Below are 19,079 nucleotides of genomic sequence, written 5' to 3' on the forward strand. Positions count from 1 at the left end.
CTTAATATACTGAGGAGGGTCACCGATCCCCAATTTGTTTATTCCGGATTACATTGCCCATGCAGCCAGTGTTCCATTCTAAAGCAACGCGGACAGTCCCCCGGAACACTTTACGCACACCAATTAACCCGAATACTGATTTACACCCCTAATACGCTGAGGAGGGTCACCGACCCCCATTTTTTTATTCCGCATTACATTGCTCATTTATCCAGAGTTGAATTCTAAAGTAACTCTACGTAATCATTTGAATTCATATGAAAACATACTCAGATGTTACTTTCTTTGACAATTTTTGTCTTGTGCTTTTAATTCCTCTGACTTTCCATACGTAGGTATACAACTATTTCTTATATAATGCGTTTTGGTTTCTTTTGAAATATATTATGATGTGATGTATGTTGCTTTTCTTTCAGACACAGACCTTTGGGGTAACATTAATGACAAGAAGGACGAACGCAAGAAGAAAAGATCAGGTAACATGCTAGTTTCTTTTTAAGAACATAGGTAGTCTTCATAATTGCTATAGGGCTGATAAGAGCGATTACAAGTAGGCATGGTTAGCTATATGGCACCCGGCCGTTATTTTGTAGGGCTTATTAGAATGTTTTCAACCCAAATGTTGTACAATATGTTATGATTAATTAATACAATACTTAATAACTAGTTGAGTTCATATTGGCCGATTAACTTGTCCTCAGTCAGCAGAATTTGCCTTCGCCTTTGGGGCTCAGCCAAATACTTCCATCCTCGGACAAATAACTGGGCAAATATAAAATCACCTACTTAATTACATTATAATATTAACATTTTATAAAACTACAGAGAAACGGATCAAAAACGAATTATCTTTCATTTTTCTTACGCAGATGTTAACTTAATAGGGTTTTAATTACATCGAATCAAAATAGAGATTTAATAATAAAATAAATTTTAATAAAAAAAATCGTGGGTGTTTATTGTTTTGAAGATTCACGTGTCCGGAATTTCACAAAAAATAGTACTGATTGAATCAGTCACGGTTTAATAAAGCACGACATATACGGAAAAAAAAATGATATAAATCTTATCTGTCCTTAATTTAGTCTCCGTTTCTTTTTATTAACACTGGTAAATACATGAAACAACAAACACACATGGTCTTCGATATCGGATATTAGGTGAAACACTGACGTCATTTAAACCAGGTTTTTACCGATGTCGTACTCTATGTCATTAAGGCAGGTTTTCCCTTGTTGACGCGATACAAGTTATTAGACAATTTAATAAAAAAACGACGAAGAGGGGGTAACAAAAAGCATCACTTTATTTTATAAACATTATATTGATGTATAGAAATATGTCTTTGTTCGACTGTAAAAGGCAGTTTCTAACTCTACGTAATCATTTGAATTCATATGAAAACATACTCAGATGTTACTTTCTTTGACAATTTTTGTCTTGTGCTTTTAATTCCTCTGACTTTCCATACGTAGGTATACAACTATTTCTTATATAATGCGTTTTGGTTTCTTTTGAAATATATGATGATGTGATGTATGTTGCTTTTCTTTCAGACACAGACATTTGGGGTAACATGAATGACAATAAGGACGAACGCAAGAAAAAAAGATCAGGTAACATGCTAGTTTCTTTTTAAGAACTTAGGTAGTCTTCATAATTGCTATAGGGCTGATATGAGCGATTACATGAAGGCATGGTTAGCTATATGGCACCCGACCGTTATTTTGTAGGGCTTATTAGAATGTTTTCAACCAAAATGTTCTACAATATGTTATAATTAATTAAATTATAAATACAATACTTCATAACTAGTTGAGTTCATATTGGCCGATTAACTTGTCCTCAGTCAGCAGAATTTGCCTTCGCCTTTGGGGCTCAGCCAAATACTTCTATCCTCGGACAAATAACTGGGCAAATATAAAATCACCTACTTAATTACATTATAATATTAACATTTTATAAAACTACAGAGAAACGGATCAAAAACGAATTATCTTTCATTTTTCTTACGCAGATGCTAACTCAATAGGGTTTTAATTACATCGCATCAAAATAGAGATTTAATAATAAAATAAATTTTAATAAAAAAATCGTGGGTGTTTATTGTTTTGAAGATTCACGTGTCCCGAATTTCACAAAAAAATAGTACTGATTGAATCAGTCACGGTTTAATAAAGCACGACATATACGGAAAGAAAAATGATATAAATCTTATCTGTCCTTAATTTAGTCTCCGTTTCTTTTTCTTAACACTGGTAAATACATGAAACAACAAACACACATGGTCTTCGATATCGGATATTAGGTGAAACACTGACGTCATTTAAACCAGGTTTTTACCAATGTCGTACTCTATGTCATTAAGGCAGGTTTTCCCTTGTTGACGCGATACAAGTTATTAGACAATTTAATAAAAAAACGACGAAGAGGGAGTAACAAAAAGCATCACTTTATTTTATAAACATTATATTGATGTATAGAAATATGTCTTTGTTCGACTGTAAAAGGCAGTTTCTAACTCTACGTAATCATTTGAATTCATATGAAAACATAATCAGATGTTATTTTGTTTGACAATTTTTGTCTTGTGCTTTTAATTCCTCTGACTTTCCATACGTAGGTATACAACTATTTCTTATATAATGCGTTTTGGTTTCTTTTGAAATATATTATGATGTGATGTATGTTGCTTTTCTTTCAGACACAGACCTTTGGGGTAACATTAATGACAAGAAGGACGAACGCAAGAAGAAAAGATCAGGTAACATGCTAGTTTCTTTTTAAGAACTAAGGTAGTCTTCATAATTGCTATAGGGCTGATAAGAGCGATTACAAGTAGGCATGGTTAGCTATATGGCACCCGGCCGTTATTTTGTAGGGCTTATTAGAATGTTTTCAACCCAAATGTTGTACAATATGTTATAATTAATTAATACAATACTTAATAACTAGTTGATTTCATATTGGCCGAGTAATTTGTCCTCAGTGAACAGAATTTGCCATCACCCCCCGGGCTCAGACAAATACATCTAACCTCGGACAAATAATTGGGCTAATATTAAATCACCTAATTATTAAACATTATAATGTTTACATTTTCTACAGAGTAACAGTTCAAAAACGAATTATCTTTCATTTTTCTTCTTGCAGATGTTAACTCAATAGGGTTTTAACTACATCGCATCAAAATAGGGATTTAATAATAAAATGAATTTTAATAAAAAAAATCGTGGGTGTTTATTGTTTTGAAGATTCACGTGTCCGGAATTTCACAAAAAAAATAGTACTGATTGAATCAGTGACGGTTTAATAAAGCACGGAATATACGGAAATAAAATTGATGTACATCTTATCTGTCCTTAATTTAGTCTCCGTTTTCCCAAGGTTTTGCGTTTTATGAAATATAATGTACCATCTATTTAAATCAAACAATGCGTCTATGTCCGTACGTGCTTACAGCATGATAAAGCAAAATTCATACTCTAAACATGAAGTGTGGCATACAAGGCGAATGTTTAAATAAGTAAGTATAGAAACAAGAGCCGTCGTAAGACAGCGCGGTCGACTACGCCGCTTTGACTTAGAATACAATAACGATGTAATAATACCAAGTTTGGTCTCTTTATGTCAAACCTAACTAAAATTATTCGATACATAAGGTGACTTTGATGCTGCCCTCCCACCAGTCCACCCAAACAATGACGCAAGTCATTCAATGAAAATGTGGTTAAGAATATACAAATATGCCTTTCAAAGGAAATTAAAATAAATAAAATTCAATGACCATAATTTGTATTCAGGCTAAAAACGGAGTTATGTTTCTTGTTGTAAGATGGTCGTAAATAATTTTGAATTTTATTAAGTGCATTTAATGAACGGTATATATTTTCTTTATTAAAATCCCAACTTGCCCTTAACTTTTACTTGCCTAAAACTTTAACCTAAGTCAATCAGGGGCCATAACTTGTATTAAGGACATGGAGTTATGTAACATCATTGGGTGATGGTCCTGAACAAGTGTGTGAAGTATTAAGTCAATTGATTGAAGGGTATAGAAGTTATTAAACTATATCCCAACCTGCCCTAAAACTTTAATCTAAGTTCTATATTCAATCAGGGGACATAATATGTATAAAAAATAATATGGAGTTATCTAACCTCATTATGTGATGGCCCTGAAAATTGTTGTGAAGTATTAAGTCAATTGAGTGTAGGGTATTGGACTTCTTAGTGAAAATCCCAACTTGCCCTAGAACTTTAACCGGACGCCGACAACGACGCCGACGCCAACGACGACGCTGGGGCGAGAAGAATAGCCCACCTATTCTTCGAATAGTCAAGCTAAAAAGGCACAAACATAGTTCATGGATAGAGAAAAAATTATTACATAAACAAGACATATTGGATGCATATTAAAGATTTTTTTTAAAAAGAATATCTATTTAAATATCAAACGTTATTATATAAATACAATATTTTTAAAACTATATTCCGGTTTTAGTTCATCGAGGCAGTTTGAACTTAATCATAATTATGGACGTAAAACGGAAATGGGCAGTATAACGTTTCATATCGACTTAATGATTGTAAATCATACGAAAATATACTCACCTGTATGTAATTGTGTCCTTACAATCCCTCTGTGGTTACAAAGAATGAAGGAGTGAGAACTTTAGAATCAATGAGAGAGTGCAATGGAGGAACAAATGCATGAAGTTATTATGGCCTCTTCTGATCAATTGTCGATTAACCAGATTCCATTTAATGCTGCGGTGGTGTTTTGCAAATGAAACTCACATTATCTTCTTAACAAAAATGAATGCCTATATTAATTTTTGTATTTTTCTTTTATTTCAGCCAAATCCAATCGACATTACCGAATGGAATATTTAAGTGATGATGAACTGTGATTCAAAGCAGTTGATATGTGGTTAGAGTGTGTTTGTTTCTTAATGTATTGACATGTATTTCAAAATTTAAATCAGATGTCTGTTATTGAGCTTTTAGTTAAGCCATCGCTTATTCTATTTTTTGTACGCATTTATAAAAAGTTTTTTTTTGCGACCCATTTCCTGTTTGTTTTATGTATACAATATACTGTAAACATGATTTATGTCGAACTCAAAACTTATAATTTTCTAAACAGTAACATGTAACAACATAGTTATAATATAAACTTATTTTTTTTTGAAATATGAATTTAATGAAGTGTTGTTTATTTCTATATAACACTACTTTTATTGTACTTATTTGTATAGCATGAAATGAATTTTGTATGTCCGTCTTTTTAAAAGACCAGGTCGCTGTATTCGCAAAACGTGCAATAGTTTTATGATATATTGTATTTTCAGATGATGTCTTACATTGTTTCTTAAAACAATTTAAGATTAAATTTTAGTCTTTATCCTAAAAACAAATCTAGCTATTCAATTTTAGAATGGACATGTTTGGTGAGGTTCTTGACATCTCCATTATATCATTGTTATATATCAGGCAGCGTCGCACTCTAATGAACATTCTCTGATACTGAAACTTTCATAATATACTAATTACACACACAAATATATTATATAAAGCATGTTTATTTATTCTGCAAAATAAAAAATGGTTATAGTTTTACCTTCTGTTATATCCCCCCACCCCCGAGGGCATGCGCCCCGTTCATCCTTACCGGTAAAGCATCAAAAGCTAATGGCTCTCACAGCAGTGAAACAAAGTGAACGAGACTCACACGAGCAAACAATAAGACCAAAAACGCACTTAAAAGCTTTACCGGTAAAAGATGGCATTGATACCTTGGAATGGTCAATGAAACACGAGTTCACTGGAACACGAGTCTTCTTTGGGGTTGAAGTTAGTTTAAATGGCAAAAAAACTTACCCTTGTCGCAACATTTAATTATAATTTCAACATTGCAAGCATCATCAGAGACAGCATCAACTTGATAACAATGACGAATATAATAATTAAAAAAAAACCCAGCGAACCGGACTCTCAATCAAATGGTCCTTGGTTCGATCCCCATTCAGAGTTTATTTATGGCGAATGGCTTCTGAGACGTGACTTGTGACGTTAGACTTGTAAGTTGCAACTTGAATAAATGGAATCTTACTTCATAATCTTTGAATACTATAAAGTCATCAATCATTGTGTAATATTTAAAATAAGGGTTTAAATAGAGTCACTTTTTTGTATTTGTAATGATTGTCTAAACAATAAAAGGCTACGACGGAGCATACGATATAAAAAGTGGATGTATGTTTATGTTTTAGTAGTAATGCCAGCAAACCTTTTGGATGAAAGTCTTAGTGTATTATTTGTAAAATGTAAGACTAACCTGAACCAAATTCACTAAGAATCAGGCTTTTATATCCCAAATAAGTTATAGAAAACATGACGTAAAAAATATACGGCGCAATTATCTTTACAATTGTTATTTAAATTCTCCTTTCTTTTAAAATTGTTGTTTTGAAAGTGCTCTAAAATTACATATGGGTGTTGCAAGAACAGTAATATATTCGTTAAATGTTACAATTAGAAGTTTACAAAGTAATTGTCTTCTTGGCATCAACAAAATAACGAACCCATTGCAAATTGCAACAACCATATCTCAGCGACATTTTATAATAAGCAAACATGCTGCGTTTTGGAAAAGCAACGGCATGGTTCTACAGCAAGAATAATCAATATACCTGTATGAACTGCTCTACCTCACATATTTCAAAATAATACTACGTCGAGCAAAATCAATGTACCTGAATGAACTGCTCTACCTCACATATTTCAAAATAAAACTACATCGAGCATAATGAATGTACCTGAATGAACTGCTCTACCTCACATATTTCAAAATAAAACTACATCGAGCATAATGAATGTACCTGAATGAACTGCTCTACCTCACATATTTCAAAATAATACTACACGGAGCATAATCAATGTTCTTGAATGAACTGCTCTACCTCACATATTTCAAAATAATACTGTATCGAGCATGGTCAATGTACCTGCATGAATTGCTCTACCTCACATATTTCAAAATAATACTGTATCGAGCATGGTCAATGTACCTGCATGAATTGCTCTACCTCACATATTTCAAAATAATACTGTATCGAGCATGGTCAATGTACCTGCATGAACTGCTCTACCTCACATATTTCAAAATAAAACTACATCAAGCATGGTCAATGTACCTGAATGAACTGCTCTACCTCACATATTTTAAAACACTACTACATCAAGCATAATCAATGTACATAATTGAACTACTCTTCCTCACATATTTCAAACTAAAACCTGAATGAAATGACTGACACATTGAGAGAACAGATCTGATGATTCTCTGATATGCATCAATACAATTCCTACCTCTATAAAATGTTTCTGTACAGTGTCTATGTATTTTTAATTGTCCTCGTAGAAACTGCATTTGGTTATCAATGTATCAACTAAAATGGATACTTTGAACATGATACGTCGCGGAATGAACTTGTTTGTTCTATTAGGATACGTAGTTGGTTTAACTCACAGGGAAAACACTATTAACGGATATTCTGTTTGCTACTAATTAGTGAAGCGCCGGTGAAAATTAATCATAATACGAGCATCAAGCGAAATGATGTCATGGATATAATCAAGGCATGGGATCCTTATGTAAAAGTACTGCGAAAGGTAAGTCGTGTCAAAAGACGGAATGGTTTGAGCGATGTCACTTTTGACCACCAACCAAGCTCACAATACGCCCCGGCCGGGAATCTAGCCCTGGACGCATTGGCCAGAATCGAGTTAGCTCTCCACTGCGCTAGACAACAAATTAAAGTTGCAAAACGTTATCAACTTTTCAGCATTTTAATATTTATTATTAGTGTGTGACTAAAAGCCTTGCAGTTATGAGCGATAAAAAAAGCAAAAAATCAATTTTCAGTGATGAACGAGTTTTAAAACTTTGAATAAAGGGATGTAATCCAAATAAACGATATACTGGGGCATATATTTTTGCGGAATCGTTATTGAAACGGACCATGACCGCATGATTTCGCTTGATATGCCAAAATAAAAATACATGTCAAAAACAATGGTTCTTATGAAGGATACTGAGTTTAGTTTGAAAGAAATGTGCAGAAGAGGCGGTATTTCTACCGAATGAGACAATAGTATGTTACAGTTAATCCTTTTAACACTCACCAATCATTTAATACTTTTGCGTTTTCAGCTATTAAATACACGTTTACACTCCTGCTATTAGTAATAAATATTTCCCATGAATGCATTATTAAGGAAGAAGTTAAGGTTTATCACTCAAAATTTATGTTTGCAATACATATGTATGTATTGATTTTGTATAAGAGTGTCTCTTTAAGTTATTATTACAAATAACATGGGCTTCAACTTTCGGTATATCTAGTGCAAAAATATAACTAACATCATCTGAATCAAGGTTGCTGTTATCGACGTTTTCACATGCGTCACACGCTCGTGATTGGAATGTGCGGAAAAGTAACATGAGCTATAAGATAATAGTCACAAGTCAAAGTTCGAAAGCAACAGGTCATAAATCAAAAGTACCACGTTAGGAGAATTAAGTCAAAAGGGCCCTCCCCGGCTTCCATATTATGAGCAACTCATAATTCAAAGCTGATACTATGGTTTTTTTTAAAGATGCGCTCTTACTCCCAAAAATGATATAACACAATTAATAGAAAATAATGTTTGAATGTACCAAAAAGGATAATAAATTTTCGAAAACAATGGTTCGTATGAAGGATACCGAGTTTGGTTTGGAGGAAAGTTGCAAAAAAGATTTTTACCATATTTGACGAAAGTAGATCACAGTAAATCTTTTAGCACTCACCAATCTTTTAATATTTTTGCATTTTCATATCGTAAATACTAGGTTACAATCTTGCTATCAGTAATTAATATTTTCCATAAATGCATTGTTTAGTAAGTAGTAAAAGGTTAATCTTTCAAAATATATGTTTGTCATACATGTGTATGTTTTGATTTTGAATAAGAGTGTCACTTTAAACATAGAAACAAGCGTACCTCATTGGTAACAACGGTGTAAATATATAGTATCATACCACCTACATGACCCAATGTTTAGCTCCTTGCAATTATTCCGAAATCACCACATTTTGATGACAGTTTTACTTCCGTGGCGGATACTTGCCCAAAAATATTTCTTTACTTCTGCGTGTGCACGGTGCCAAAACGTTAATATTTAAGATTCATAATATAAATCAATTATTGCTTGTCCATTAATCCAGTCTTATCACACACAGTTTGCAAACCAATGTTTTGTAGTTCGTGATTGCATGCCAATAATGTATTTATCCATGCAAATGTGTGTTTCATCCATAAAAAACAACAACATCTTCTATAAGGAAAATATATGTCGTATGATATTCAATGTTCAATTTGAGTTTGTTCTGTCATAACGATAATCTCTACATGTTATGTAGATGTATCGTGTTAACGTTGATATTATACATCGCCTGTTATTTCTGACATACAACTTCTCTCACATTTTTTAAATTTGACCACATGGCCCTGGTATACGCCTTATATTTTTTGACTCACTATATATTATATAAGTGATAAATGTGTTATTAAATAACAACCAACAACAATCTAAGAATTACATTTACTGTATTTGAGTAAGCATCCGGACAGTCAACTGAATGCACATCAAAATACATAAATAATAATATAAAAAAAATATAAAAAATATGTAAATACATTTCAGATATATAACACAACAGATGTTTCATATAATCAAATTAATAATATCATTTCCATATACATAAACTTTTGAAATATATATATACAACTTATTCAAATTTGTAATTAATATCCTATACACATAGGCAATCACACATGATCAATATACGCACAAGGTACATAAAAAAAGAATTAGTTCTTGCCAGTCTGTCTGTTCAAAGCTGAATGACCAATTCACTGACCAATACTACATTTCCTCTTGCTGACTTACAGCGCCACCTGGCGTTCGTTACACTTAACCAAGGAATTTAATTTTCTTCTAATTCGTATTCTCAAATTTAGAAAATTACTTTTCTTGATAACGTGTTTGAAATGTCGGTCCGACTGAGTTAATGACATACGTGCCGGTATTAAATGTATGTGTAAATGTTTCCTGTTTTGCAACTGCGTTGAAATAATCTCTGTTTCGTTCTTGATCATGACATGTTCCTATCGTAATATGTTACTATGCCTTGGACGGATGTACATAAATGTGGCACAGTAATATGTTTGGTTACTGCGATTCAGAAAAGTATACCAAAAAGTAAGTATTGCATGTTAAATCTGTTTACTTTTTTTATGAATGCATATTATAAACAATGTTGATGTAAATGTTTCCATTTTCCATTAAATTTGATATTGAGTAAAGTTTGTTGTAACTGATTTAGGCAAGATACTGTTAATTTCGAAATGAATATATATTTATTTCTTCCTTGTATGTATTAGTTCTCATTTTTATATTAAAATAACAGCTTCTTTATACCCAGCGTAATGCACCAGTCAATTTTAACCACGACCACCGCCCCAGGGTTCGGGGGGGGGGGGTATTCCGAGGACAGCTGGGAAAATGGGCCGTGTTTTTACCATCCATGTGGCCCCGCAGTGCCGGGTGAATGCAGTGGTTTTGTCTTCGTATTAAAAATAACGGGGACAGGGCCTTACCTAGGGTCCCTTGGGTGCGTGGGCCTTCGGCGGGGATTTTACCAGCAGTTCGTCCCCACAGGACGGGGATTTTACCCGGACTTGGCTGGACCGAAAGTCAAAGTCCCCGATAATCCCCGGATCTGGGTAGGGGGCGTGGTTACAATTGACTGGTGCATAATTGACACACGAACAAAGCGCATGATCTACCGTGTTTCCGATTGCTTAACATTGACGTTCTGCACTATAACGAATACATATGCAATACGATTCATAACTTGCGAGTATAATGGCATTCGCCTTCCCCTTTGTGTTTCAGTTTAAAAATGCATCAACAAAGTTTGGCTTTCAAAAAAGCAAATTTAATCAATCAATCAATCAATCAATCAATCAATCAATCAATCAATCAATCAATCAATAAATCAATCAATTAATCATAATAACAATAAAAAATGTCTCTGCTTATATCAGATTTTACAACAAAAACAAACAAAACAAAATGGAAATAATAAAATACACAGTCAACAGGGTAACAGTAAACAGTTTACGTTGTTGGTAAACTTTCTCAGGGTACATATAGAGTTGGAAGAGTTGGGAACAATATTTTTTTATACAATGCCATATCGTAAAATGTTTTCACTGCTGTGATGCTGCAATGAAATTAAGTATTATAGATATTTAACTTCCGAGGGTAATTTTTAAGGATAAAGGAGATACAGCACGCTCAATGGTTACATATGTAAGCCTATCTCTTTATATATACGGGAAGTGGTAGCTTAACTGGCTCAAGACCACAGTTATTTGACCCCCCCCCCCCAGTGATCCGGATGTGAATACAGAAAAAAGAGTGCTAGTGTTCAAGTATCAATATTTTATCAAAGTTGAATGAAAGAGAGAAACATGTGGCCTTTTTGCATAGAGCTTAACATAATTGGACACTGTATTGCAAAAACTGATAGTTTTCAGTGTAAAAAATGGAAAACTCATTGCCTGTGGAACTATGTAAATTGGTTGTTTGTAGCCTTATTCCGTCTTGACCTCAGGGTCATGTATTACTACTCAATTTTGTGAGAAAACGCAATGGTCAACCCTATGTTTTCTTGTGATTAAATTTTGTGTCTTGGATTGTTCTACAGCAGCCAGTTCCTTTTTTTCCAATTGGGCCTGTTTTAAAGTGAAACGCCAGGTTAGTGTCTATATGAAACATATAGTAAAAATAACTGTGGTCTCACGCCAACTGTAATTCAGAATAAAAAATAGCGGTCGAGTGAGAGTGCGCAGAGCGCTAACCGGTCAGTATTCGATATTCGAGATTCAGGATGTAAATGTTCAGGATAGCTTTAGATTGCAACTATGGGTTTATAAGAACTATAATCCGGACTAAAACAGATGGTGGTCGGATGACACTGCGCAGAGCGTATCTCGATCAGAATTTTGTATTCGGGGTTAAGAATGTGCATTATGTGTTCAAGGACGGAGAGACGCTCTGCGGCTGGTGACCAGACCCACAACTTTTTTTCTTCCGGACTACTTTGCTAGTGCAGCCAGAGTTGCATTCTGGATCATTGCGGACAGTACCCGCAAAATTTTACGCACACCATTTGACCCCAATACTGAGTTGAGACCGAGATACGCTCTGCGGCTGGTGACCCGACCCCCAATTTTTTTCTTCCGGATAACTTTGCTAGTGCAGCCAGAGTTGCATATCCGAAGCAATGCGGACAGTACACGCAACATTTTACGCACACTATTGACCCCAATAATGAGTTGGGACCGAGATACGCTCTGCGCCTGGTGACCCGAACCCCAACTTTTTTCTTCCGGACTACTTTGCTAGTGCAGCCAGAGTTGCATTCTGGATCATTGCGGACAGGATAGCTTTAGATTGCAACTATGGGTTTATAAGAATTATAATCCGGACTAAAACAGTTGGTGGTCGGATGACACTGCGCAGAGCGTATCTCGATCAGAGTTTTGTATTCGGGGTTAAGAACGTGCATTATGTGTTCAAGGACCGAGATACGCTCTGCGGCTGGTGACCCGAACCCCAACTTTGTTCTTCCCGATGACTTTGCTATTGCAGCCAGAGTTGCATTCTAAAGCAATGCGGACAGTACCGCCATATTGGATTATCATTATCAAACCTCTGATGAATGAAAATGGTCTTCTTAAGACTATCCTGTAATTTAATATATTCAATAATGTTAGATATGAAACAATCTTTTTGTGTTCCCACTTAATCGCTTGAATTACTGAAATATATATTTCTTTAAGGGTCTTTCACAGTGCAAACGTCGTTTGAAGGACCAAAACTAAAAATGCTTAAAAAGTTTTTATTTAGTTTTGGGGTTCAATTTTTAGCAAGCTTAATTTATATATCCATTGCAACATATGAAGCTGTAATTAGGAGTTGAGCATTTTTTATGAAAGAAAATTTATCAGATTTCAAATCAAAAGCATTTACATTTTCCTTGAAATATCTTAATACAACATGAACATATTTAGGTGTCAAAATTGTCAGAACTACCCAATCAATAATGTATTGAGGCTTTGTGGTGATTGCAGCTATTTATAAAAAAGGGAAATTTCATTTTTATTATCAGAAAATGTATTTCATCCACGAATATTTATTGTTTTTATTGAATAACTTTCTTATTTGAAAATATATAATCAAGAAGTCTTAAGCTATTGTTGGTCAGGTAGTCTGAGGCATTTTGACATAAAAACAACGTTTAAATGTCGACAGACTTTTCCTAAAAAATGTGAATGTTTTTTTTATCCAAAAACTATTAATCTTCTTTTGTAAAACTTGGTCAACTCCTTACTACCCCAAAACATGTAACCAAGAATGTATGTTTCACCTAAAAAAAGGTCGTTTCTTTGAACTATATGAAACATGTACTTTTGAAATGTTTTATTTTTTATCTTCCCCACCCACTTCTGAACTATGGAATGCCTGAAATAGTATTTTGCATGCGCATACCATATTCTTGTGCAGTCATCCAAAACTTGGTGTTATACCATTTTTTTATTTTTTTAAAGTAGGAATAATACAACACTCATGTCCGGATGAATGATGTCCAAAATAAGCATCGACATTCTACTTACAAAATAAAATAGCGTGGTATGTACATTGAGATATTACAAAGAATGGGTTATAATTGAACCATTAAATTATCTATTTGGAAGGTATATACCATTACACAAATTAAGCTGATTTGACTGCTTTGATACAATTTACGATCAAACCTAAAGAACAAAGTATGACTTTAACTCAATCGCCATAAAGACAATCAATTACTGCTTTGCTATCAAATAGAATATCGAATATGGTTATAACAATTATGTCCATTGTAATCAATGTATATGACAATGTTAACGCTTATCAAAGGACACGCACTATAGAATTGTAATGTAAGGAGCAGTGTTCGAAATCAAATACCAAATATATTTGTCTTTATTCGATCTGTTTTGCAACTTTGTCTGTTTTGCAGTTTCAACGTTTGTTAAGTTCATTATAAATTATTAAAATGCTGTTCTGTAATATTTTGTACTTGACTATACCCAGTCATTTCATTCTTAGTTTGCCTTTAAGTTCGCTCTTTATTTGCGGAATTGAGAACATAACAACAACAACAAAAATGATATGACGAATATTTTACCATATTTGCTATATTTTATTCACATATCATTTGTTTTTCTTTCTTTTCTTTTTTTTTTGGGGGGGGGGGGGGTGCGCATATCAACTAGTTTAAAGAGACACATTCTAGTTTTATAGGGACAAACGTTCTTTTTTTTATCTTGTTTAATGTGAACTATATGTTTGTTGCAATAATAAAGAATTTATTTATTTCTCTATTTTTTATAACCGGATCTAAGAAGGATGTAGACTATGAGCGACCCTGCAAGTACAAGTTTAAAGAAATCTTTGCAGTTAAGTATTAAGCTCAGACTGTAATTGGTGCATGCACGTTTAACTACACGTTAACGTACACGTTCACGCTCTGTTTAGCAACTGCTTGGAAGACTATCCCCTTGAAAAAAATGTCGGTTCGACCAAGCAGGCAATAACAAAATAAAATGTCCTGATGCTAATATTTTTCACCAATCGTCTGAATTCATATGACATTTACACCATACTCCAATTTAACGTTTTTACTGAGGCAGTTATTACTTTAGTTTATGCATAAACATGACATACTTTCACATTGGAGGAAGCGTTTAGACTCACATATTGAGGAATATTTTGTTACACTCCTCAATACATTTTAAGTTAAAACAAGAGTAGAAAGCAAAACAAGATGCTGAAAGGATTTATTCACACAAACATTATTTCTATAATCGAGCGAGTATGTGTTTAAATAGTTCGTACGCTTAAACGTCGAGGCAGAAGTCGTCGCTGTTCCTATTCTCGGGCCATATTGACAGACGTCTGCTCAAACATTTCAGCGTTCTCCTGAATCAGCGTGCAGTAACCGCAGCATATCGACATCAAACAATCGTTGCCGAATGTTCCAGGAATGCCCCTTTTTTCGCGAATAGCTTCTCGAGTTTTCGCTTTAAGAAACAGGTTGTAGCCCGGAACGTAATATGCAAGACCTGAAAAGAGAACAGCTATTATTTATCGCCGTAGTTGGGGCCCCAGACAATGTACAAGTGACTACAGGCTACAAAGAGCACAGATATGGTTTTTCACCGAAGTTGTGGCACCAGACAACGTCCAAGTTACTACAGGCCAAAAAGAATACAGATATGATTTATCAAAAACCAAATTTCCCCCTTTTAGTATTAACAAGACCAGACTCTTGCACAATATCGTGCAAAAAAGTGTGACTAAGCATCAGTTGCTATTGCTACTTTTATTACTTTCTTCACAATGGTTGTAATAAGAAGAGTTTACACAAACGAAATGTGTCTGGGCACGTCGGACTACTGCTAAAATATATTAATATATTAAATAGTATAAAAATGACATTTGAACAGGAATGTACCTTAAATAAAAGCCAAAAAGATACAAAAAATATCCACAAATATAAGATAAATAATTTACTCACCGCCCACAATACATTTACACAATAACTCACCGCCCAAAATACAGTTACACAATTACTCGCCACCCACGATACAGTTACACATTTACTAACAGCCCACGATACATTTACACAATTACTCACCGCCCACAATACAGTTACACAATTACTCACCGCCCACGATACAGTTACACAATTACTCACCACCCACAATATAGTTACACAATTACTCACCGCCAACAATACAGTTACACAATTACTCACCGCCCACAATACAGTTACACAATTACTCACCGCCAACAATACAGTTACACAATTACCCACCGCCCACAGTACAGTTACACAATTACTCACCGCCAACAATACAGTTACACAATTACTCACCGCCCACAATACAGTTACACAATTACTCACCGCCAACAATACAGTTACACAATTACTCACCGCCCACAATACAAATACACAATTACATACCGCCCACATTACAGTTACACAATTACTCACCGCCCACAATACAGTTACACAATTACTCACCGCCAACAATACAGTTACACAATTACTCACCGCCCACAATACAGTTACACAATTACTCACCGCCAACAATACAGTTACACAATTACTCACCGCCAACAATACAGTTACACAATTACTCACCGCCCACAATACAGTTACACAATTACTCACCGCCCACAATACAGTTACACAATTACTCACCGCCCACAATACAGTTACACAATTACTCACCGCCCACAATACAGTTACACAATTACTCACCGCCCACAATACAGTTACACAATTACTCACCGCCCACGATACATTTCCACATTTACTCCCCGCCCACGATACAGTTACACAACAACTCACCGCCAACAGTACAGTTACACAATTACTCACCGCCCACGATACAGTTACACAATTACTCACCGCCCACGATACAGTTACACACTTACTCACCGCCACGATACAGTTACACAATAACTCATCGCCCATGATACAGTTACACAATTACTCACCGCCCACAATACAGTTACACAATTACTCACCGCCCACAATACAGTTACACAATTACTCACCGCCCACGACACAGCTACACAGTTCCGCGCCCTCGGTGTTTTGTCCGTACGTTACACAAGGAACGATCCACGTCTGTAGCGCTAGGTTGATGTTGCTAAAGCACCCAAATAGGTCGTGCTTCCATTGGCCCTGTTTAATTAACAACGTCGTTTGAAGGTTATAAGTTATTATCATAAGGCAGCAGAACTATATCTGTGTGTGTTTGTTTGTTTGTTTGTGTGTCTGTTTGTCGTCGTACGAGCATCATTGTACGTGAATCACGGCGTGTTCAAGAACGGGTATCACCGAGCGTACAAGTACGGGTATCAGCGAGCATACAAGTAAGGATATCATCGATATCATCGAGCGTACAAGTAAGGGTATCACCAAGCGTACAAGTACGGAAATCTTCGATTGTACAAAAACGGGTATCACCGAACGTACATGTAAGGTATCACCGAGCGTACAAGTATGGGTATCAGCGAGCGTACAAGTACGGGTATCTCCGATTGTACAAAAACGGGTATCACCGAACGTACATGTAAGGTATCACCGAGCGTACAAGTATGGGTATCAGCGAGCGTACAAGTACGGGTATCTCCGATTGTACAAAAACGGGTATCACCGAACGTACATGTAAGGTATCACCGAGCGTACAAGTAAGCGTATCAGCGAGCGTACAAGTACGGGTTTCTCCGATTGTACAAAAACGGGTATCACCGAACGCACATGTAAGGTATCACCGAGCGTACAAGTATAGGTATCTCCGATTTAATAAGTACTGGTATCAGTAAGCGTGTCAATGAGCGAACAAGTACGGGTATCACCGAGCGTACAGTTAAGGTATCACCTAGCGTACAAGTACGGATAACTCCGAATGTATAAGTACTGGTATCACTGAGCGTACAAGTACGGGTATCACTGAGCGTACAAGTACGGGTATCACTGAGCGTACAAGTATGGGTATCACTGAGCGTACAAGTACGGGTATCACTTAGCGTACAAGTACGGGTATCTCCGATTGTACAAATACGGGTATCCCGATCGTAAAAGTATGGACATCACTGAGCGTACAAGTAATGTTTTCACTAAGCATACATACGCGTACAAGTACTGGTCTCACCGTACGGGTCTCACCGAGCCTACAAGTACAGGTATCACTGAGTGCACTTGTACGGATATCACCGAGCGAATTTGTACGGTTATCACCGAGCGTTTTATTTTGAGTATCACAAAGCATACTAGATCGGGTGACACCAAACGTACTGGTACGGCTATCACAGAGCATACCAGTACGGGAATCACCGAACGTTCTTGTAGGGGTATCATCGATCGTTCTAGAACATGTATGACCGACCGCACTTATCCGGGTATCATTGATCGTACTAATAAATGTACAAATGAACCGAGGGTACCAGTACCGGTAACACCGAGCGTACTTTTACGAAAAGTTTTATTTCAGGTTTCACCGAGCGAACTTTTCCTTTTATCGCCGATCGTACTAGTACGGAATAATATCGAGCGTTCTTCTACTAGCATCATTGACCGTTTTAGTAGAAATTTAAATATAAATTTCCAAAAGTAAAAGTATACCAAGTGCAACTTTTAAACGAATTGTTTGCTTTCTCTATGCTCTCAGTTTTAGTTAACGCCAAGAAGACGAACTATTAAATTATGTGCCATTATGTCGTATTGCATGTCCATTTTAAAGTATAAAAAATATAAGTTAAAATTTATTTTTAATGATCAATAAACATGGACTTATATTCATTTCTATACAGTCTATTTGTTTAAAAATGATAAAACATTGTAATATCTTTAGGATTATTTTATGAAGAAATAAATTCTAATTATAATTGAAAATAAATTAATAATAGAAAAATATATTTTATATCTTTCAAATAGTATATAAATATGAATAAATTGATGCAAAACTATATATTATACCTGTGACATTTTTTTATTTAAAAATATTATCCTTAAACCACACCAATGAGAAGACTAACGGCTTATAGTTACTGTGGATAGAAAGAAATACAATATCAATTATTATAGCTAATTCGGCTCAAATTTGGTTGAAGTCAGTTCTTTTGTTTTGGCTCCAAATGTTTTGTTTAACCGATAAAGATGAATGCTCGCATACGACGATGTTGATCGAGTTTTTCTTTGTTTTATTTTAGCAGATTTAATCATGTGAACCCGTTGTCTGTATTATTATTTTGAAGTTTTAAAATATAGGAGTCTAAGTATTAAAATAGAGTTATTTTTTTCGGTGCAAAATCATGTTATTTTGTAACCTCCGTTCGA

At 35.0% G+C, this 19,079-nt stretch overlaps 1 protein-coding gene and 1 long non-coding RNA gene across 2 annotated transcripts; one reads left to right on the forward strand and one right to left on the reverse strand.

Moving 5' to 3' along the window:
* Positions 1–412: 412 nt before the first annotated feature.
* LOC128239337 (uncharacterized) lies at positions 413–5,622 on the forward strand. The gene is made up of 4 exons (XR_008261865.1): positions 413–476; positions 1,557–1,616; positions 2,705–2,764; positions 4,861–5,622. It is a non-coding gene; the product is annotated as an uncharacterized LOC128239337 (long non-coding RNA).
* A 9,364-nt stretch (positions 5,623–14,986) lies between these two features.
* On the reverse strand, positions 14,987–18,857 carry LOC128239333 (uncharacterized). The gene is made up of 3 exons (XM_052955944.1): positions 18,720–18,857; positions 16,793–16,922; positions 14,987–15,288 (listed from the first exon to the last, which is right to left on the reverse strand). Exons 1-3 carry the CDS (start codon positions 18,726–18,728, stop codon positions 15,095–15,097), a joined length of 333 nt encoding a protein of 110 aa, XP_052811904.1. The 5' UTR covers positions 18,729–18,857; the 3' UTR covers positions 14,987–15,094.
* Positions 18,858–19,079: the final 222 nt, after the last annotated feature.

This window comes from Mya arenaria, chromosome 6 (assembly GCF_026914265.1).
Source record: "Mya arenaria isolate MELC-2E11 chromosome 6, ASM2691426v1".
In the NCBI taxonomy this organism is placed as follows: Eukaryota; Metazoa; Mollusca; class Bivalvia; order Myida; family Myidae; genus Mya; species Mya arenaria.